This window comes from Schistocerca americana, chromosome 2 (assembly GCF_021461395.2).
Source record: "Schistocerca americana isolate TAMUIC-IGC-003095 chromosome 2, iqSchAmer2.1, whole genome shotgun sequence".
NCBI classification, from domain to species: Eukaryota; Metazoa; Arthropoda; class Insecta; order Orthoptera; family Acrididae; genus Schistocerca; species Schistocerca americana.
This window is the reverse complement of record NC_060120.1, coordinates 311403573-311428012: the sequence shown is the minus strand read 5'-3', so window position 1 is coordinate 311428012 and position 24440 is coordinate 311403573. Positions and strand designations below refer to the sequence as shown.

Sequence of the window (24440 nt, the reverse complement as noted above, 5' to 3'; positions counted from 1 at the left end):
GTTTTTTTTTCCTACGATGTTTGGTTGGAAGGTTCCGAAATTAGAAGAAACTAGACAGCTGATAATATTTAGGTTAATGTAAACGTAACTAGGAATATTTATATGTAGCTGATACAAGTTATTTAGGGCATTTGGTCGAAGTGTGTTTTAGAGAATGACGTTATACCATTTTGGAAACTGCGTTGCTCTCGTTTATGTTCCTTATTATCTGACTTACAAATATTCCGGACTGTGAGTGTACACAATGTTTTTCTTTGTATTGATTAAGCCGTGTTACCGGTAGCTGTTAACTTACATGAACAACCACTACATAAAATTCTGCCACAATAATCTATATCTAATATAGTACGTATTTCTGAAAGTATGGAAACTTGAGAGTACACAGGAAAGTGTACCGGTTCCTTATTGTTTTCACCCTTACTATTGCCTTGCGAATGCAGTCTCATTTCTTGTGTTACAGATCCGAATATGGTGCCTTTTGGAAATGTGTTCAGGCAGGAGGCATATATGTGTTTACTCAGCTATGTAAAATGCTTGTGTTGGCTACCTTTTTCCCAGCTAGCGACGTTGGTGGACAAGACGTGATAGCGGTATGTGGAACTAATTAATTCCAACCAGATCTGAGCCAGTTTTCTAACGAAGAACACCGTAATGTTTTCTGGACAATACGTAAAACAACTTGAAATATTAATTTACGAGAATAAACACTATTGGAAGAGACTACCTTTTTGGAAAAAAATGGTTTCATGTTCACGTAGTGAACCAAATTAGTTGTGCAAATGGGCATAAAGAGCCTATGGAATATCGTCGTGGCCGTGTTGGAAAAAATTAAATTTATCAGTAATATTTACTGCTAGCTACTGCAATATGAGGACAGTGTAAGAGTTCCTTTTACTGACAAATGTATTGGTGACTCATCAGTACCTTAAAGTTCCTTTTTATATTATTTATAGCAATATTTTGTGTACCATACATCATTATTCAAAGCTAATGATGAAAGACCCTTCTATTATAAAGCTGTCGAAACATTTAATGAAACAATTTTATTGTCTGTTCCAACATTCAGTTATTATAATTTTAGATCTTACAGGCAATTTTCTCTCAAGTGCCAAAACTTTTTATTAATGTAGGTGTTCATGTTACATTTAGAAGCCAACAAATTAATGTGCTAAATGGTTCTTTGAAGATTATCTGTACTACTACTACTACTACTACTACTACTACTGGTCATTTCTTCTCCTCTTCCACTCACAAATAGAGCGAGGGAAAAACGACTGTCTATATGCCTCTGTATGAGCCCTAATGTCTCATATCTTTATGTACTACCCTGTACTACTACTACTACTACTACTACTACTACTGGTCATTTCTTCTCCTCTTCCACTCACAAATAGAGCGAGGGAAAAACAACTGTCTATATGCCTCTGTATGAGCCCTAATGTCTCATATCTTTATCTTTGTGGTCCTTATGTGAAGTGTGTTGGTGACAGCAGAATCTTCTGCAGTCAGCTTCAAATGCCGGTTCTCTAAATTTTCTCAGTAGTACTCCTCGAATTGCATCTTCCCTCCACTGATTCCCACTTAAGATCCAAAAGCATCCCAGAAATACTTGTGTGTTGTTTTAGCCTACCGGTAAGAAATCTAGCAGCCCATCTTTAAATTGCTTTGATACCTTCCTTTAATCCAACCCGGTACAGACCCCAAGCACTTGAGCACTATTCGAGAATAAGTTGCACCAGCATCCTATATGTGGCCTCCTTTACAGATGATCCACACTTTCCCAAAATTCTCCCAATAAAGTGAAGTCATCATTGACCTTCCCTACCACAATCCTCACATGTTTGTTGCATTTCATATTACTTTGCAAAGTTATGCATGGATAAATCTGAACATTATGAGTTTGTTTTTCCTACTCGTCTGCATTAACTTACAGTTTTCAACATTTACAGCAAGCTGCCTTTCCTCACGCCAACTAGAAATTTTGTCCAAGTCATCTTGTATCATCCTGCAGTCGCAGATTGCTGCCCACCCTGTCTGACATTATATGCAGCATTTCTCTTGGGCACTCCTGATGATACCCTTGTCTCTGGCGAACACTCACTTTCGAGGACAACATACTGGGTTCTATTACTTAGGAAGTCTTTGAGCCATTCACATATCTGGGAACCTATTCCATACTTCGTACCTTCGTTAACAGTCTGCAGTGGGGCGCCATGTCAAATGCTTTCCGGAAATCTTAGAACATAGTCGCACGAGTGATGCTTTCAAAAACAATGCTGATTCACAGACATAAACTTCGAAGTATCAAGAAAATTTATTATATTCTAACTGAGAATATGTTCAAGAATTTTGCAGCAAACCGATCTTAGGGATATTGGTATGTAATTTTGCCAGTCTGTTCTTATTGTCCTTCTTATACACAGAAGTCACCTGTGCTTGGGACTTTGCGCTGGGTGAGAAATTCACGATAATTGCAAGTTAGGCAAGGGGCCAGAGTTGTAGAGTACTCTTTGTAAAACTGAACGGGGTTTCTGTATGGACCTGGCAACTTATTTGTTTTCAACTCTTTCAGTTCTCTGTGCCAGGGATGCATATTACTGTGTCTACTATTACTATGGAAATCTGTTCGATGGTCAAACAACAGAATGTTTTTATTATTCTCCTGATGGAATGATTTCTGAGGTGCAAAATTTAAACCTTTGGCTTTCTGTTTGCTATTTTTATTATTATTATTATTATTATTATTATTATTATTATTACTTATGCTAGAAAGAGAGAGAGAATATGATATGTGGAGTATAGAGTGGCTAAAAATACGAAAATATGGCTCCCATATTAACTATTCATGGTAGAGACATTAGACTGTGGTAAACACACTATGTAAACTGTGTCACAATACTGTTGATTTACTTCTTTGTAATCTTTGACTAGACCTACGTTACATTACGATCTTTGTACAGATATAATGTAACAGGCCCAAATAAGTATTAAATCAAAGCAGATCACTGAAAAATGATTCCACAAGCCTCCCTATTCTTGGTACAGATGCTCAAGCATCACATGCTTACGAAACTTGATCAAGCATCAAACTGTGTGTGCAGTGCCGATTCTTGCGCAGATTTATCCTACACATACTCAAGGATGCTCGTCAAGCCTCTGAGAAAGCTAGTCCAGCAGTGAACACATTGGACTGGGAGGAATAGGGCTTAAATCCCCATTTTGGTCCTCCTCAGTTATGTTTTCCATTATTTTGCTGAACTGATTAAGGCAAATGCTGGTACAGTTCCTTTGACAAGGACATGACTAATAACCTTCTCTATCATTGGCCCCTCAGAGCTTGTGCTACAGCTTTAATGGTGTGGTCATCAATAGTATGTACAACTACAATCTTCTTTGTAAAGAGATCATCAGATATCAATTTGAGTCAGCCACAACAAGTTTAAAATGTTAACAGGTTGCATCAAGAACAGGAAGTAAGATGACAGAGGCAACAAATTTAAGATTTTGAAGCCATTGGCAGAGGCATGCATCGAGCCTGTGTGACCCAAGTGCGACTACAGCCGTGACAGCTGGACGAGCCTTGCCTCGCACTTCCTGGTTAGGTGGTGGATCTGCACTGAGACCCACCTAAATGCACAGTATCATAGCCCGGGTTCACTCAGAGGCCCATGTGGCTTGGCTGCTCATTGACTCGGGTGACCACCAGACAGGGAAATACAAAATTCTCTGTGGCCCATTTGCAAGCAGTTTTTACTTCGCACACTACTTTCCAGTGCAGTATTTCAACTCTGGTCTTGTATTAAATTGTATTTGTGTGAAAAGGCTTTCTTCCTTACACTTATATAAACAGGAAAGTCAGGAACAATGTGATTCCTTAATCTTCTCCACTGCTTGTAATTGGTGTATCAACATTTTGATACGTTTGTGTGAAAACAACTTTGTACATCAGTAGAAAGCAGATAATTTTGTTATAGGTGATCTAATTATCAAATTTTTGCAGTACTGTGTAAAGAATTAAGTTTTTATTGACACACATGGAAGTTAGGTGCTTATCTCATGGCAGAATTGTTCTCATATTGTATGAAGTTATCATTTTCTCATCAGCTACATCTTTCTGAAGCCAGACATGGACATATTTGGCAGGTATTTTCCTAAAAATCAACAGTTCAAATTTATTACTTCATGGACCTAACACAAGTCTGTGCAAGACTTTATCAATCATTAGTTTAAAAGTTAACAATTTAGGTGATCTGTATAAATTCCGATCAAAATCAGTTCTTTGATACCATTCACAATTTTGTAGTAGAAATTGATCTTTCTTGGGATGAAAATGTCAGGAACGTAATTAAAAAACATTTGAAGAGACTTGGAAAGTTTTCCCCAAACGATTTCCTATCAGATAAAGCCATAACAACTATGCTATGTCTCATCTGCATATTTGTGTGAAAAGTTTCTTTTTTCTTACACTTAATAAACAGTAAATACAGAAACAAACTTTCTGCTGAAAGTAATTTCAGTGTGGCTTTAACGTCCGTGAATCCCGACTTCGGATTTATGTACCAGGCAAAGTAGATGGATCCTTCTCACAGAATTCCAAGGACGGGTTGAGCAAGTTAATCCCCTGTGGGTTAACAGAGAAGTGTACAATATTTTAATATTACCAACTCAACCTACCCATTGTGCGAAAGCCTTCATCAGCTCTTCTGATGTTACACAACTGAAATATAATCTGTATGAAAGCAGTAGAACTATTAAACCATTTGCTTGTACTTAAGTTATTTGCATGATATAGTAAGTACAATTGATTTTATTAGTCGGGGTTTCGCACATACTAGATTTTTGTGAAAGGGGGTCGCTGGTTGAAAAAAGTTAGGAACCATTACTCATAGGTATTTGCAAAGAATATCAGCATGACATAATAGTAGTATGATACAGCCACTAACTTATCCGTTGGGTGCAAATACATTTGTTAAAATTAAAAACTAAAGTAAACAACGAACAAGAAAAGGATACAAAGTTTTAATGTTTAGTTGTTTATCTTATTCTTTCTTCCTCAATGAAGATTATTTTTGCTAGAAGCAAATCATTTTAAATTCATGTACTTCTGATGAATCTGGAGTGAGAAAGAAATGCAAAAATATAGATTTTCTGATAGGGAATATTTGTTTGGCTTGTCTAGGAGATTTGTCCGGATTCATTTTCTTTTAGTAAAGCACAATCACACCTGAAAAAGCATATTTTGCCAGGAAAATCAAAGGTTTGTCAACAGGTGAGCAGTTTAGCAGCCAATTGCAGACATGGCAGCAACCTGTAGGTGTCATAGGATGAAACCAGTTCCAACCCAATAAATGTATAATAAATGATTAATGGAAAATCTCATACAAAGATGTGAAACAAATACTATCAAAGAGATAGAGGGGCTGGCCAGTACTTACCTCAGCTCAGTACAAACGATAGATACACAAAACAGAACAGAAAATTTTTACATTCCTAGCTTTCGGAACTTTGTTCCTTCATCAGGTAGGAGAGAGGGGAAAGAAAGGGAAGAAGGGAAAGTGGATTCAGTTACTCACAACCCAGGTTATGAAGCAACAGGGAAAGGAAAACAGGGAGGGTAGCAAGGATGGGGGCATGGTTGCCAGAGGGAAGCCAAAGATATTCAAAGATATAGAGGGGCTGGCCAGTACTTAGCTCAGTACAGCCGATAGATACACAAAACAGAACAGAATATCTTTGGCTTCCCATGTGTCCATCCTTGCTACCCTCCCTGTTGCTTCATAACCTGGGTTGTGAGTAACTGAATCCACTTTCCCTTCTTCCCTTTCTTTCCCCTCTCTCCTCCCTGATGAAGGAACAAAGTTCCGAAAGCTAGGATTGTAAAAATTTTCTGTTTTGTGTATCTGTCGGCTGTACTGAGCTGAGGTAAGTACTGGCCAGCCCCTCTATCTCTTTGATAGTAAATGTATAATAATATAGCTGAGGTGGTTTTCACTGATCATTAGAATTAGCTTCAATTCAGCTGTGTTGCTCAACATAATGAAGTAAGAAAGTTTTCCATAAATATTTTTGCTTCAGATAAATAAAAAATATTTCTCTTCTCATAACACTTTTACAACCTTCTGGATGAATTGCAATTGCAGGCTTTCTCGGCATATTCCGGTGATGAACTCTTCTTGGGTGACCAGTCAAGTGGTGGCATCTTGTTGCAACTTTTCAGTGGGTTTCGTACCCATCATCCTCAAGCGAGGTGTTGGGATGTTGTGCCGCACATATCTATATAGATGCTTGACCACAGTCCTCTTTTGCAGGCGGGCCAATCACGTGCCTCTGGAAAGGGGTGCCGAGCGGCTTGGCCGGTGGTGGGGGATCACGGTGCAGCTCTGGTGTGGGTGTCAAGTCCTGGTTGCTGTCCATTCTGTCCATGGACGCCGCCACCTTCAGAATGGAGCATTCCTGACGTATCTTCCCAATTTCAAAATCCCACGCTGTGCTAAGCTGAAATCCACTATTCTGGTTGACGATTGTTGTGGAGACGTATTTCCACTGCCTCCTTGAAGATGGAGTCCCAGAATCCATTGTGGCACTGCATATCTTCTTCGTTTCTTCAAAGTTGAAGGTGTGCCCCTTGTTAACGCTGCACTCTGCTACTGCGGACTTGCTTACTTGTCCTCAGCACATGTTTCTGATTCGCTTTGTACAGTGCAGTGGTATACACCATTGTATTTGTCCGATGTACTGCCTTTCACATTCACATGGGATACTGTAGATGCCCCGCATCTGTAATCCTAAAGGTTCTTTGGTTGAGCCAAGTATGTCCGTTACGTTGTGTGGAAGATGGCTATAATACCATGCTTTTTCAGTATTATTGGATTTTGGCTGTTGGCGGGCCAGCATAGGGCAGGAATGCCACACAATTTGCTTCATCTTCTTCTTGCTTGTCTCCTCCCTCTGGTCTATCAATAAAACATGTCTTATCTGCGTCCTGCTGTAGTCGTTTTTTCAGAAAGTTTCACGCAGATGATGCAACTCCTGTGGCAAACTCCCTCTGTCACGAATGGACCTGGCTCTATGTACCAACATGTTTAGTACCGAGTTGCATATTGCTGGATGGTGGCAGCTCTGAGCATTAAGATAAAGGTCTGTTGTAACGTCGCCGGTTTTTCTAGTTGATAGTTGATAGATTAGTATTGATCAGCCCTGGCTAAAACTCGGCGATAGTCTGTAGAGCGATGATACTGTTATTAGGTAAAGATGACATTACAAAAAACAGTGCTGAACTGAACTCTCAACGTGTTCGTGACATTTACTTCACCAATTGTGACTAATATTATGCTACTCATCGTAATTAACTCGTTTATATTTGATGGTTTAACAGCTTCTGTAAAAACATTACTGATGAGTTCAATTTAGTTCCACCGACACCAACCTCCCCATAGTTTGGTAGTAATTTCAAATCTCTAATAAGTCATAACATTGCGATTACTTCCTAACATCAAAGAGTTTCTATATATGCGCCGAGCACTTCAGTCAAATATTATCGCAGCACGCGAAAGATCACAGTTATGTCTCTAAACAATTTTGTAATTTGGAATCACAAATGCGTAAATTGGCATGAAAGGGTGGTTTATTTCACAATAACAATTACTTCCGTGAGGAAGATGCTCCCCCAGGTGGGGGGAGGGGGGGGGGGAATTTATAAATTATCTGCTTTAAAACTATTGCCAAGTTCCAGAGTCCATTTATAATTACGAATGAACTTAATTGTCTATCACTGTTCAATGCCTATCTAGAGTTGAGTTCGAGTTATCTAATTAAAAAGTTCACTTCAGTCTTATACAAGGTAGTCCTCTATCTGAATTCTAAACAATGTTATAGTTGAAGTCAATGTTTCGTTTCACTGCATCATAGTAGATCGCAATTATCTATCCTTGAAAAATAATCTAACCATGCCTACATATACGAGTATTCAAACAAGTCTGACCAGCTTCGGCTAACTCCCGTAATGTAGTGACAGTGGGTAAAATTTTCCTTAGCCGTTACTCACGATTCTCGAAGAGTACTCACACAAAGCATTCTATGAGATCGTTGGTTCTACTTTGCTAATTTTAATTATAATGATTTTGCGATTTACTATGATTTTGAGTTTTATTTTACTGAGATTCTATCTTTCTTTTGTAAGTTGATAAATAACTAGGTATAAGGTTCTTCTTTCAATTACTGGTTATTGTCCAAATAATAGTGTTAAATGAACTTTGGTTACTTGTTCACTTTTCATAGAATTTTTAACTTTTTTGGGGGAAAATTTTGGGGTATTGGTTGCTATTTTTTCTTTTTTCATTTTTCGTCCGAGGAAGTGTCATTACACTGTGTGCGACTTTTTACTGTAGACAGTGTGTCCCAACGTACCATCCAGATTTCTCCTGGTTAAAATGTGCAGGAAGGGTAGGCATCCATTCTCTTCTACTTCCATGGTGAACTTTAAATTCTCATGTATGCCATTGAGATGACATAGAAACTCCTGTAGGTTTTCTTTGGCATGTGGGCACACCACAAAAGTGTTGGTAACGTATCTATGGAATGCCTTTGGTTTTAGGCCAGTGCCACATCTTCAAAGTGCTCCATGTAAAGGTTGGCAATACTCGGAGCTAAGGGGGAGCCAATGGCAACCCCATCTATTTGTTCATAGAATTTCCCCGCCGCATTTGAAATAGGTGGTAGTTAGTCTGATTGTGTCTTCAGTGAAGTGTCCCTCGAGAAGTGCTAAGGAATCATCCGGTGGCATTTGGGTGAAAAGGGACATAACATCAAAGCTGACTAGTAGGTTCTTCTCATCTATGCACAGCTCTTGGAGTACGTTTACAAATTCTGTCGAATTCTTGATGTGGTGTGGGCGGTGAGCCTCAAGTAGTTTTGGTAGTTGTGCTAGGTGTTTGGCTATCCCATACGTTGGTGCATTTGTGGTGTTCAGACAAGTACACCATCAGAAGGCTTTACCCCATGGCACCAACGTCTCCACAATTATATGGCCTCCCGAAGATTCTTAAGGAGAAGATTCCACTACATCTGATACTGAAAAAGCGCGGTATAAAAGCCATCTTCCACACAATGTGAGAAGTAAAGGACGTACTTGGCTCGACCAAAGACGTTTTAGGGTTGCAGACACCAGGCATCTACAGTATACAGTGTGAATGTGGGAGGCAGTACATTGGACAAATGGAATGGTGTAAATCACAGCACTGTAAAGAGCACATCAGAAATGTGCGCTCAGGACAAATAAGCAAGTCCGCAGTAGCAGAGCATAGAGTTAATGGGGGCACACCTTTAACTTTGAAGAAATGAAGATGATATGCAGTGCCAAATAATTTTGGGACTCCTCTTTCAAGGAGGCAGTGGAAATACGTCTTCACAACAATCTGGTCAACCAGGATAGTGGATTTCAACTTAGCGCAGCATGGGATTCCGAAGTTAGGAAGATATGTCAGGAACGCTCCATTCTGAACATGGCGGTGTCCGCAGACAGAAAGGACAGCGACCAGGATTCAATGCCCACACCAGAGCCACGCTGTGATCCCCCCCACCGCCAGCCATGCCGCCTGGAACCTGTTAACAGAAGAGGACAGCGGTCAAGTAACTACACAGATATGTGCAGCACAGCATCCCGACACCTCGCTTGAGGATGATGGGTACGAAACCCATTGAAACGTTGCCACAAGATGATGCCACCACTTGGCTGATCACCCAAGAAGATTTCTGGATGAATTTATTCCTGAAACAAGCAGTTAAGAAATTAGAGATATGTTATGACAGAAATTGGATGCTATGGAAAGGTATTATGAAACTTACAATGATATTGCAGGTAGCTCACATACTCCATAGATATTCCACTATGTTTATTGGTAATTATACCCAGCTCTACTAAATACCCTTTCATTATAGACACTGCCCATCTACTAGAGACAGTCTTGGGTAAGTTTTTACTCTTGACTTTCACCACTCCGGAAGTGACTTTCCCTTATCTGGTCTTTTCCATCATCAGATACATGGAAACTTCAACAACAGTTTCATCCTCCTCCGCCCACTATACAGAGGCACTCTTTGCACATTTAGAAAGTATCAATGCTGTGGCTTCATCCTCTGTATGCAATTCTGGTAGTAATACAACATCCTGCATGGAAGATGAATGTGTTATGTTGCATAGCTGATAATAAATTTGTTGCAGTTTTCATATGAATTTATTTCTTTCCACTATTACAGACTCAACCTTTGAGGATGATCCTACTGATAAAATGTTTACTTAGAAAACCTACTTGACATCATATATATACCTTGAAGGGCAGCACATCTTGAATGTGCTCCAACATAAACTTCATCTCTCTCAATTAGAAAAAGCTGCTTCAGATGAGGCACATGTGGTACTAGAAATAATGCAAGCAAGCGCACTGGCTTTGTTTCGATCTCAAGAAAGGTGCTTTTAGCAATGCTATTTTCTGCAAGTGATATACTGAGAAACACTGTCTTCTCTAAATACAATCTCTCATCCAGTTCTTAGTGTTTAAAATGTATAACAAAAAGTTTAAAATATATTTGTTTATAAATTCATTGTTTTATGGGAGTGTTTACTGCATTGTCTGCATTCTTGTCAGTGTTCCTGTAGCTGGTTCACCCATGGCACCAGCAGCTGCTGTGTTGAACCACTGTCAGCTTCCATTGCCTTGATGGCCTCATGAAATAGTTCAAGGAGCTGAATTAATATGTCAACTATCTACTGATCCCAATTCCCAAACAAGTTTATTTTCTGAATTCATGTAAAACTTCAGTTGTTTGTCCATGCTGCATAAACACAGATTTTAGCATGTGATACAAAGTATTCCAGTGAGTATCAACATGCTGCTTTACAATAAACTGCAACCACAAGCCTTTCTCAGGGCCACTCCTTTTTAAATAAATAATGGCATTTTCATTGCTTCCAACAGTGTCTGAACATTATGACAGTATTCCAACATTTTGACAGTATTCCTGCCACCATTTATCATCAACGGTGTGGTCTAGACCAGTGCCAAGGCAGTAGTTTTTGCACAGAAGGTGGTGATGGTTCTCAAGTGCCTTTTCCACAGTTGCGCCACCCGCCGCCACCCAGCCACGGCTCCCCCCACCGACCCGCCCACCCATCGATAGATGCGATAGATGGCTTGTACATATCCTAACTTGCACATGTTAATTTCAGTTTCCTCCTATATATTTGCAGCACTGTTTTTCACATCATATGGGAACTCTGCAACAAACAGAACCCAGTTTTTCCGCTTCAACTCTTGCAATATTGAATGCGCAGTGAGAGCCAACTAATGTTTTTTAGTGTGTGTGTCTGTCAGCTGTACAGGCACATGCACCATCCTTCATATCCTGCAGCACTTGGGGGGTGGGGGCATTGCTGTGCAATATTAGTTTGCAATTGTTGTTAAATTATAATGGATAAGGAAGCACATCTCTCTCACTTGCAGTGGAGTACTGTACTCCTACTTTTGGGTATCTGCGCAAGCTTTCTCCTGCAACTGTGCTGAATGGCTGCAGCTCTCTTGCACACATTCTTACACAATTCTCCAAGACAATTGATTTTTTGCTAGTACTCGTGATCTGGCTATTGGAAACAGTTCTGTAGATATTGAAGTGTCACAACATACTACTAGTACTGCCACCATCACAGGAAGCTAATAATGCATGACAGCTAGTACACTTAACAAAACCTGCAGATTTATTTTGAATATTTATAATTTGTGTAAAATTTTGCCATACCATGCTACTTTCTCAGTTCTTCAGACTAGTGTAGGTTCCTTCCTCCAGTTTCAGGGAACCTTCGTTTTTCTCTCCCATACATTTTTTTACCCCTTTGCTGTGCAATATGTATTTCTGACAATAATAATCCCCATGGAGGCCCGGGAAAAGAATAGGCCTCCGGTATGTTCTGCCAGTCGTAAAAGGCGACAAAAAGAACAAACCACTAATAGGGCTAACCCCCCTTTTAGTGTGATTAGTTGGTTCAGGGCAGAACTAAAGAAGCCTCGGATAAGCGCCGTCATGGTCGGGGACGACGCTTGAACCCTATGTCCGCCCACAGTGATAACGACACTGCTAGCCAACTGGAAAATGATTTAAATCCAAATAGAGGTGTTTTGCAGGATATGCTTCCTGCAGCCACCCTAGACGGAAAACAAAGACAGAGGATGAGATGGTCAGATGAAGTTAATCGACACCTCATGTTCTGTTATTACCAAGCAACAAACCTAGGAACCAACACAACTGGATACAGATCACAAGTATACACAACATTTATTACCAGATACCCAGAATTAAAATTTTTAACAGAACAACGACTAGCTGATCAGATCCGTGTAATAATCAAAAATAACAGGATACCCCAGTCAGAATTAGAAAACATGAAACAAGAAGTACAACAAATACTGGAACAAAATAATGTGCAATCAGAAGAAGAAGAAAATACAGTAATGGACTCAAACATCCCAGAGCAAACAAACAAAGAACAACACGCATCAATTAAACAATCAGAGCAAAACGAAATCTTAAGACAGCCACCAGAACAAGCACAAATAAAACACGAAGTGACACACATGTTAGATATAGAAGAAAAATTTCAGCTGACATATATAGAATACAAAGACACAAATACAGACATTAGACCATTCTTGCATAGACCGCCAAATAACCCACAAGTCGAAACAACAATAAAAATTATCAACACAATCATACACAACAAAATAAATGAAAACACAACTATGGAAGAGTTACAACTACTGGTTTATATAGGAGCACTCACTACACTAAATATACACACTAGGCAGAGATCAGAACCAACCAACACACAGAAGAAACCCACAAAACCAGCATGGCAACACAGGCTACAGATCAGAATAGAAAAACTGAGAAAAGACATCGGACAGCTAACACAATTTATAAGAAATGAAATGTCAGAAAAAAAATGAAAAAGGTTAGGTAAAATCTCTCAACAAGAAGCGATAGAGCAATTAGATGAAAAGAAGCAGAAATTACAAGCGTTGGCCAAACGACTTAGAAGATACAAAAAAAGTGAAAATAGAAGGAAACAAAACCAAACATTCAACACAAACCAAAAGAAATTTTACCAGACAATAGATAACACACACATTAAAATAGACAATTCACCAAACATAACAGACATGGAACACTTCTGGAGCAACATCTGGTCAAACCCGGTACAACATAACAGGCATGCACGGTGGATACAAGCAGAAACAGACACATACAAGATGATACCACAAATGCCTGAAGTGATAATTTTGCAACGTGAAGTCACCCAAGCAATTAATTCTACACACAATTGGAAAGCCCCTGGAAAAGATAAAATAGCAAATTTCTGGCTAAAGAAGTTCACCTCAACACATTCACATCTAACCAAATTATTTAACAGTTACATTGCAGACCCATACACATTCCCTGATACACTTACACATGGAATAACTTATCTGAAACCTAAAGATCAAGCAGACACAGCAAACCCAGCTAAATATCGCCCCATAACATGCCTACCAACAATATACAAAATATTAACTTCAGTCATTACACAGAAATTAATGACACATACAACACAGAACAAAATTATAAATGAAGAACAAAAAGGCTGTTGCAAAGGAGCACGAGGGTGTAAAGAGAAACTGATAATAGATGCAGAGGTGACATATCAAGCTAAAACTAAACAAAGGTCGCTGCACTACGCATACATTGATTACCAAAAAGCTTTTGATAGTGTACCCCACTCATGGTTACTACAAATATTGGAAATATACAAAGTAGATCCTAAATTGATACAGTTCCTAAACATAGTAATGAAAAATTGGAAAAGCACACTTAATATCCAAACAAATTAAAATAATATCACATCACAGCCAATACAGATTAAGCATGGAATATACCAAGGAGACTCATTAAGTCCTTTCTGGTTCTGCCTTGCTCTGAACCCACTATCCAACATGCTAAATAATACAAATTATGGATACAATATTACTGGAACATACCCACACAAAATCACACATTTGCTATACATGGATGATCTAAAACTACTGGCAGCAACAAATCAACAACTCAACCAATTACTAAAGATAACAGAAATATTCAGCAATGATATAAATATGGCTTTTGGAACAGACAAATGTAAGAAAAATAGCATTGTCAAGGGAAAACACACTAAACAAAAAGATTACATATTGGATAACCACAGCAACTGCATAGAAGCGATGGAAAAAACAGATGCCTATAAATATCTAGGATACAGACAAAAAATAGGAATAGATAATACAAATATTAAAGAAGAACTAAAAGAAAAATATAGACAAAGACTAACAAAAATACTGAAAACAGAATTGACAGCAAGAAACAAGACAAAAGCTATAAATACTTACGCTATTCCAATATTGACCTACTCATTTGGAGTAGTGAAATGGAGTAACACAGACCTAGAAGCACTCAATACACTTACACGATCACAATGCCACAAATATAGAATACATCACATACATTCAGCAACAGAAAGATTCACATTAAGCAGAAAGGGAGGAGGAAGGGGATTTATCGATATAAAAAACCTACATTATGGACAGGTAGACAATTTAAGAAAATTCTTTCTAGAACGAGCAGAAACTAGCAAAATACACAAAGCAATCACTCATATAAATACATCGGCTACACCACTGCAATTTCATAACCACCTCTACAACCCTTTAGATCACATAACCTCAACAGATACGAAGAAAGTAAATTGGAAAAAGAAAACACTACATGGCAAGCACCCGTATCATCTAACACAGCCACACATCGATCAAGATGCATCCAACACATGGCTAAGAAAAGGCAATATATACAGCGAGACAGAAGGATTCATGATTGCAATACAGGCTCAAACAATAAACACCAGATATTACAGCAAGCATATTATTAAAGATCCCAATACCACAACAGATAAATGCAGACTTTGCAAACAACAAATAGAAACAGTAGATCACATCACAAGCGGATGTACAATACTAGCAAATACAGAATACCCCAGAAGACATGACAATGTAGCAAAAATAATACATCAACAGCTTGCCTTACAATATAAACTTATAAAACAACATGTTCCCACATACAAGTATGCACCACAAAGTGTACTGGAGAATGATGAATTCAAATTATACTGGAACAGAACCATTATAACAGATAAAACACCACCACATAACAAACCTGACATCATACTCACCAATAAAAAGAAGAAATTAACACAACTAATCGAAATATCCATACCCAATACAACAAATATGCAAAAGAAAACAGGAGAAAAAATTGAAAAATACATCCAACTGGCTGAGGAAGTCAAGGACATGTGGCATCAGGATAAAGTTGACATTATACCAATTATACTATCAACTACAGGAGTCATACCACACAATATCCACCAGTACATCAATGCAATACAGCTACATCCAAACTTGTATATACAACTACAGAAATCCGTAATTATTGATACATGTTCAATTACCCGAAAGTTCCTAAATGCAATGTAACATATACCGAATAGTTAAAAAGAAGTCACGCTTGATCAAGGTCCGCGTCACTTTCCATTTTTGACCTGACGTGGCATCTGAGAGGGGAGAGAAATAATAATAATCCCAAAGTACAGTAAAGAAAATCAAAACAGTTGAGAGTTGCCTACACTGTAATCATTTCAGTGCCTTGCACTGAGCTATGTGTGTAGGACTGTAATATCACACTGTCCATTTTCCTGTAGCACTGAGTCCTGTTGACTTTTGGGGTTTGGCTGGGTACCCAAACGAGCTGCAGGCCTCGAAGGCACATTGCAGCTTGCCGCACTTTGTTCACAGTATAGTTGAGCTTTACTGCCTATGGTGCAAGCAACAGAATGGAATGGAGCAGTCGGCTGCAGGCAGTCTCAAATGGTTAAATCTGGTAGGATGCATGGCTCTGGCCATTGGATCTTTCATTGGGAGTGAAAAGGAAGAGAGGGAAAATATTTAAAAATAAGTAAAAGTGTTGGAGACAAGCATCGTTGAACTAGATTATGCAGTGCTAATGATATTTGCATTTGGTATGGCCATTGTTTCCGTAAATCATTTAAGGCTAATGCTGGGATGGTTCCTTTGTAAACACCAGCTGCTTTCTCCCAAAATCCATGCGTGTATTTTGTTACATTAAATTTCTGCCATTACAGGGACCACATTGACCACATATTACAGTTGAGAGATTAGCTTCAATTCATTGTTACAAAACACTGCTTGATTTCTGTATTTGTATAGGCTACTGGTTGCAGGTGTCTCACAACAAACTGCGGTCGCTCAAACCAACCACAAAAGCTTGGCAGACTTCGTGTCAGCCTCGCCGCTGGAAGGAGGTTTTGCTTAACACTGGAAGGAAGTTTTGCTTACCACATCTGGCATAACCCTTTCATACATGGCTTCCTCCTCCGGGGGTGGGGGGGGGGGGAGGATCCATCTTTCTGTGAAGTTTGTGGCATGCCGCTTTCAGTTCAGCATATTGTGGCTACGTGTGCCTGTATACTGATAATAGGGCAGCCCTTGGTCTTGCTGGAGATCTGCCCACCGTCCTCGCAGATACTGATCCCAGTGTTAAAACAGTTGTGCAATTTTGTGAACTATCAGGCCTCAGCCCTAAACCGGTGGGGAAGGGCGGCAGACTTACAAACTACTCTGCATGTGGGGCAGCCTTTGTCCCTACCCATGAGATTTCATGTTGACTTTTCGTCAGGGCACTGATGACCGTGATGTCAAGCGCCCCCCTCAACCCAACTCATCATCATCATCATCATCATCATCATCTCCCCCCCCCCCTTTTCACCTCCTTCAAACAGCTCACATAAAGTGCTGCCAACATTGCTTTAAAAAACATGTAGTGGCATTGCTTCTGTTTGTGTCTTTTGATAATATTGCTATACTTGTTACAATTTGGCAATTGGCTGTAAGTGCTCCTTTTCTGTTCTAATTTTTTAATTTTTTTTTTTTAATTAAAAGCAACAGGATGATGAAACTGCCCTCTTTTTCCCCCACAGGAATTCCTTAAGGCATCTGTTGAGGTTGCAGATCTCTGTGGAATGTATGCTGTGCTGGCAGGCATACCAGGCAAAGGTCATGCTAAGGTGTTGACAGCTGGTATTGGTTGGGCAGGTGCTGATGTACTGCTGACACGTCTCCTGCTGCTTTGGGTAGGAGCTCGTGGTGCTGAATTTGACTGGACTTATATACGTGCCTCTCTGGACTCAAATATCAGTCTAGTAAGTAGTCATCTCCATGTAAAATCTGTAAAAAATATGTTTAACAATATCGCTTATATTAAGTGGCAACAGCAATATATGCCTTAAGTCATTATTATTCTTTAGTAGGTGACGATACACTAGTCCTATTACTGTTCTGATGCTTGGTACAGTACAGTGACAAAGTTTGGGAGCTCCAGATGTCTTTGATTCTTTGAACTTAATGTTGCATTTCCCAGAATTTTTCTGTGATCTGCTTGAAGGACGGCACCTTAAAGTATCATAGCTGAGTAATGAGGGCTTAGGGCTTGTGGTAGTTAAAAGAAATGTAATATTTTAAATTTTTTTGGTATCATTAACTGTATTGTCACCCAAAAGCTGCATGATGTACTGACAAGAGTGCTTATGATGTAATGACTGACTGCGTCCTTATACAAAGAGATAATATGGCAAATTACACATTCAGTTTTTTGTAGCTGGTTTGCTGTTGCCTTCTTGCAACTTACAGATGGTATTTCTAGAAATGATTGCATGATTATCAGAATGAAAGTAAAGGACAGGGTGAAACCTTCAGCTATAACATACAATGCTTCTTTCAAGACATACTAATAGGATGCTGGTACTATCAAACTCATCTGACAATCAAACTTTGTTTCATCACAGAGGTATTGGGGCCTTTGTCTGCATGTAGGCTGGTAGACTTCAGATCTGTTTTGACACCATGGATTATTGCTCCTTTACCCAGTTTTTGAAGGTAAGTGCTATTGAGAAGGCTCCTAGGAATGGAGGTGAGAAATTTCTGGAAATTTAGGAGGGTGTATGGTAACTGGCAGGTGATCTCAAATGGAAAGAAATGAAATGGGTGATGCATTGTGCAATATGGGCATAGGATCAGTTTTGGTTCTTAAGTTAGATGGCAAAGCAATATCTCCACTGTAGGAAGTGCAGATCCTTGACTGGTGCAGCAAGGTTCAATTTAGGTATGGGAATAAAGGGGAGGCTTCCTATTGGGTCTGAAACTTCTTCCCAATCTACAAAATTTTGTGTTCCACTTTCACTGTTAATCCCATTCATCTGGGGCATATCCCTACTAAAAACAAAGTTGCAAGATTTCCACATAAATCCTCAGTACATCCTATTCAAGCCTGTTAGTGGTGTATTCTATCACATCCATGGCAAGGTTGCCTGTGAAAGAAGCCATCTACATATAGCAGCTTCTCTACAATCATATTTTTTAGAATCCATCTGAATCTCCAGTAATTTCCATCATATACTTGACTCTGCTCCTGACTATCTCCATCTCCTTCCCCAACTCAATCTGTTTCTTACTACTCTCTGTTAGATTTGTATTTTTGTGGATTCTTATCACCCTAGTTTTCTCTGAAGTCTTCCTTTTTCGTACTCCCTTCTCAAGGAACTTCTCTCCTAGTACCCCTTATGTATGAGTGTTACTTGTTGCTACATATGTGTACGTTGTTTCAGGTTCGGCATCTTACAAGTGCAGTGTTGGTTTGGTTGTGGTCTCGTCATGACCTAAAACGCTCACTACTTCCTGCTGTGTCTGCATTGCTGCTGCTCTGTGCCTACCAACTCCCACTGTGTGATGTGATAGCAGCCACTGCAAATGTGGGACCCTGGATGGCACTGCTGGTTCGTGCCGTGTCTACACTATGCCTCGCAGCTGCAGCTCTTTGGTTTTATGCAGGACTTGCTGGGGCAAATACGTAGTGTAATTACACCTACACAGTTTTCAGTTTGTTTTGAGTACACAACTTGTGTGTGCTGTCAGTGAAGCTGAACTGCTGTGCAGCAGTTTCATCATATGGACTCAGACAATTGAGCTTGTTTCTCCCTGCAGTTTCAGAAACAATAATGAACCAAACTTTCATGTACTCATGTTGCTAAACGATAGAAAAAGGTAATGAATTGTGTGATAGTTGTATTTGATGTAAATTAAATGAGGAACCTTTCAGTGGAAACACTCAACTTCACACCTACTTCCTGTTTTCCGTTGTATACTAAAAATTCTACACAAAATTACAGTCTCATATTTTCTGCATATTAAGTTTGACGACAGCGGGTAGTTTATAATTGTTTTGGTATAGCTGAGGAAAGTCATTACTACTTGGTGTTTTTGTACCTTGTCCCTTCATCCCCTGTTTATATGTTATAGTTGTGAAAGTTATCACCAAGAAGAGGAATGATCTAAGTGCAGTGTGATTTTAGAGTGAAATAATATGCTTGTGAATTTGAGATATTCCGTTATCCAAAAGGTTTTCATAGACCTTTTTTTGTGGCGCCTTTTAAATCCAGATATATAACAAAATTATTATTTTGGCACCTTTGTAACAGAATAGTGTTTGCTAGATTTGTACATGTCATGAGGAGAAATGCCATGAAATTTATGCAGCTTTGGTTGATTTATTTCACATTACTCTTAGTTTTGTGCAAAGATAATTTATGCATCAGGAGAATAATACTGCTACTAAAAAGTCCTTTTTCATTTTATTTACTTATAGTGCAGAAAATCTTGAAGTAAAATTTATTGCCCTTGTGCTGGTAGTAAACTATGAAAATGGCTGACATTTATAGACAAAATTGATTTCTAGTCAAAGTTTAAAAATTGCTTGATTTGGCTGTACAGTTTAATCTACACTCAAAAGTGCCCCGTGGTGCATTTTGAATCCTTAATCATTTCCTTTCCTAGTATGGTGCAATGGTAAAAATGAGTGTTCTCTTGCATTACCTTTGTATGTAAATCCAGCTTTTCATCTGCAGCTTCACCCACGCAAGCTCATGTCACATATATTGCATACCGTATATGTCTGAACCCCCTTCTGTTTTCCTATACATGACTCCAAAGAGGATGTTAAATTTATTTGTAGAATTCAGCCTTGTTGCATGATTTTTGGTACCAAAACACATTGTAAAACTATTAGCTCCCAGTAGGGCCAATTCTTGTGACCTGGTTGATACACTTTACACAAATTACGCTTCATACTGCTAAAGTACTCCAATTAAATACAAGGAAAGGAATGTCAAAAGCTGTTTAATACGTACAGACTGTTTCAGAATGTTGTTACAGATCAACCCCCTCTTACTCTCATTCCTGTTCCTGGGTAGTAGAAGTATTTCCACATTACTTTTATACAAAATATGAGTCATCAGTTTATATATAGAATTATGTGAAATGCTTTCATAAAAATAATCAGGAAAAATTTAAATCTCTCTCTTCTAATTTGAAATCCCCCCCCCCCCCTGTGGCCCCCTCTCTCTGCTCAGCTGTGCCCATCCACTCGTACAGTCTCTGGAACACATTCCAATACTACTGTTGTGCTGAGCAACCTAGATGTGAGAGGTTACCGACTGTACTACCTCCACCCCGATGGGAGCTAGGTGATTCTTATCCCCACAGTACTTCTTGCCAGCCAATAAGCAGTATGTGTGCCATATTTGGCTAAAATCAGTCCAGTTTCTGTCACCCGGCATGGATAGTGGACATTCTCAAGATGTTGATTCGTCCAGCCTATACCATCTGAGATGCTGATGGAATTGGGAGATTGCCAAACTGTGGCACAAAATAGATATTCATCTTGTCAGATACTGAGGGTGCTACAGATGTATGAATGGCAGAACACGGATGAGAATGAGGTCCGCCAAGTCAACAGCTTACCTTCCAAATGTTGTGAATATATCTGCAAAAATAGAGTACTCAGGAAACATCATGTTAATGTGGTCTTCTGTCCTCCATGCAAGTTTTAATTCTTGTATAAGGCAAACTGCATGTACTATTTAGAAGTGCATTGTGGAGCACCAGCAGTATACTTACACCCTCCAAACAAGGCAATTCTCTATTGTCACTCAATGTGTTTCTGCTGGTCATTAAATGAACTACAATGAATCAAAAATTGTTGCCATAATCGAAATTCCGGGACTCTATCATATGGAATCGATGGAAATACAACTACCTGAGAACTTGATTGGATCAAGACTGTGATTTAGTGTAACAGTACATGTAAGCCTGTCATTGGGAATCTTCCAGTGCTGCATTGCTGTCTTTTTGTGAGTTCACTGAGTAAAGATGGTTGATCAGAAAATGATAGGGCAGTAGTAGAATTTTCTGTGCTCAAATATTGTCTGCATACCAAGTTAGAGTACACCAGGGTAGTTTACTTTTGCCAGTATACATCTGAAAATGGCCAGAAAACTTATGAACTCGAGTTGCTGTTATGCAGCAGTCCTTCCAAAATTGGAACTCTTATGTAGTGACTAAAGTTAGTCAGTTAGAATTAGGCATGCACATTTCTCAAAAGCTACCTCTGTAACTGACGCATAATTGTGCAGTGGCACTCAACCCATAGAAAGCAGGTTAAAATCCTAATGGTAGAAGAAATCATCACTATTATTCAACTGGCAAGGAGAAGTGATGGTGTAGAGTTTGTTATTACAAATCTCATTGCCACTGTCTGGAGTTAAATTCCAAACAATTCCACAGTGCATCACAAAACTGTAAACAGTGATCTATCCATTACCGTATTTACTTGAATCTAAGCCGCACTTTTTTTCCGGTTTTTGTAATCCAAAAAACCGCCTGCGGCTTAGAATCGAGTGCAAAGCAAGCGGAAGTTCTGAAAAATGTTGGTAGGTGCCACCACAACTAACTTCTGCCGTCGAATATATGTGGCGCTACACAGGCATGCTTTGTAGGCACAGAGATAAATACTGGCGCCAAAACCTCTGCGTCAGTTAATAAATTAAAAAAAAAAAAGGTGGAAGATGAGCCTTTTTTTCTCCGCCCCGAGTTTCGACCACTGCATTTTCATACATTATCCAACGAAGTAAATACAAATTCCGTATTGTTCATCTTCGAAAGTAGCAAAATTTCAATGTACTACGAAAATCCGACTGGCAAGACTGTTGCTAATAGGAACCTGATGAAATGTGAATCACGTGCAGTTTTCTCTTCACCATAAGAATAATACGAATATAAACATTTTGCCATGTATTCTTTCGTGTTTGCTGCTATCTCATTTAAATCCTGTCTGCCTAATAAACTACGAAACTAGAGTGAGACAACAGCAAACGCGGAAGAATATACGTATCGTGTCATGTTTATATTCGTATTATTCTTATGCCTAATAGTGATACAGTCATAAATGAAGCACGGCAACTGACTAGATTTTTAAATCTAAAATGAATAATTTCTATGCAGAATTTGATATACTAAAGAAGCGGCCGCAAAGATTTTCAAACGGAGAAAAACCGAGCGAGGTGGCGCAGTGGTTAGCACACTGGACTCGCATTCGGGAGGACGACGGTTCAATCCCGTCTCCGGCCATCCTGATTTAGGTTTTCCGTGATTTCCCTAAATCGTTTCAGGCGAATGCCGAGATGGTTCCTTTGAAAGGGCACAGCCGATTTCCTTCCCAATCCTTCCCTAACTCGAGCTTGCGCTCCGTCTCTAATGACCTCGTTGTCGATGGGACGTTAAACACTAACCACCACCACCACCAAACGGAGAAAAATTTTCGCCTAACTCTCGTTCAGAACATGTTCTATCAAACGCAGTCTATTATTTGGTTCTTGTTGATCATTATCAAAGAAAACAGCAGTGTAAGTAACAACAAGTAGCAGTCACTTGCCATTGTTTCGCTAATGAGACAATTCCTCTCTTTTTTTAATTGTAAGCGGCGGTAGCGCGCACAAAAGCTAGCCATGCCGCGGGCGGCGACAGGCCGTAAACACGCACTATCAGAATGCGACAAACAATGCATGACGCAGTACAGTAATGCATTTACAGCTTAGAGTGATGTAAACGCCTATAACAAAAAAAAAAAAAAAAAAAAAAAAAAAAAAAAACGGTACTTATCAGATCAAAGCAAAATAAGCAATCGATTCAAACCACACGAAGCACGTGAAAAAGGGAGGGTACCCGTATAAATACGGACGGAGCGCCTGCCGCATAGCAATGGCTACCTGGTAAAGCTTAACTGCTAAGCTTCCGACTCGAACCAAACTATTGTAGCTGTATCGTCTTTCATTTGAACTAAATTGTGTCTCATATTACAATGGACCAACTTTGTTTCGATTTGAAGGTGCGGCCTAAAACTTTTCTCTCCCCTTGAATTTCGAGTCTCAAATTTCAGGTGCGGCTTAGATTCGGGAATTTTTTTTTTCCTTGATTTCGAGTCTCATTTTTCAGGTGCGGCTTAGATTCGAGTAAATACGGTAGATACAAATGTTAAGCTCAGTAGTCCCCTTGATCCAACACTACACTATACAATCAATCATCAGTTATCCACAGTCAGGGGGTGGGATCCCTGCTCAATGAAAAATGGTGAGGCCTCACATCACACATTCTTGGCATACAGCCACGCTACAATTTGTGGCAGCACTTTCAACCCATTAATGCCCATGTTGCATTATAGCAAGCCATACTATACACATCACTGAAAATTAAACAGTATACCTGGATGTGTAGGATATCGATAGCAAAATAAATAGTGATTTGATTGGTAGCACTAGGTGCGGCCTGAAGAAGGTGTTCACATTGCTGTGCAAATAGCTCCGGGTCAAAGTGACTAATATTCTCAACATTCTTCAGGTAACTCAATATTCCATGTGGTATCTCTGGAGTATTTAGGGCCCTATAGGCCTACACACCCATTTGAATTGGATAATGTCAAGCTTTCAAGTAAACTGTGCCAAAGAGCAGAGAAAATGGAACCTGTTTCAGGCAGAGAATTGCAGTTTGCATAGATAATTGCTCAGTTGACTACCTGCCATGACTCTGGTATGAGGGGTGCTTCTTGCATTAAAGAGCTATGGAGGTCTACCTTAAGTCTGGAACCTAGAACACTCTCACTATAGTAATAACAGCAACCTATGACTGTCTTATACATAAGCTGATGGTAACTGATGTTCCCATGCGAAGGGGGAGGGGAAAGCCTATAACTTCTGCTTAACACATTGATCGCCGCACACTTAGTGATGAAATGTTTCACCACCCGGCCATACACACAGAGTTGGGCATGAGGCTCTGCTGTAGCTGCTGCCACCCACAAGGCATCAAGTGTGCAGTTCTGCTGTGAACACCAGGGACCACACGGCATTCAACATGCCAGTATTTTGA

The 24440-nt window shown here is 39.4% G+C and overlaps 1 protein-coding gene across 1 annotated transcript; it reads left to right on the top strand.

The window, feature by feature from the left end:
• LOC124596089 (transmembrane protein 147) lies at nucleotides 1-19287 on the top strand. The gene is made up of 4 exons (XM_047135083.1): nucleotides 1-231; nucleotides 461-590; nucleotides 17108-17329; nucleotides 18791-19287. Exons 1-4 carry the CDS (start codon nucleotides 155-157, stop codon nucleotides 19034-19036), a joined length of 675 nt encoding a protein of 224 aa, XP_046991039.1. The 5' UTR covers nucleotides 1-154; the 3' UTR covers nucleotides 19037-19287.
• The last annotated feature ends 5153 nt before the right edge of the window (nucleotides 19288-24440 follow it).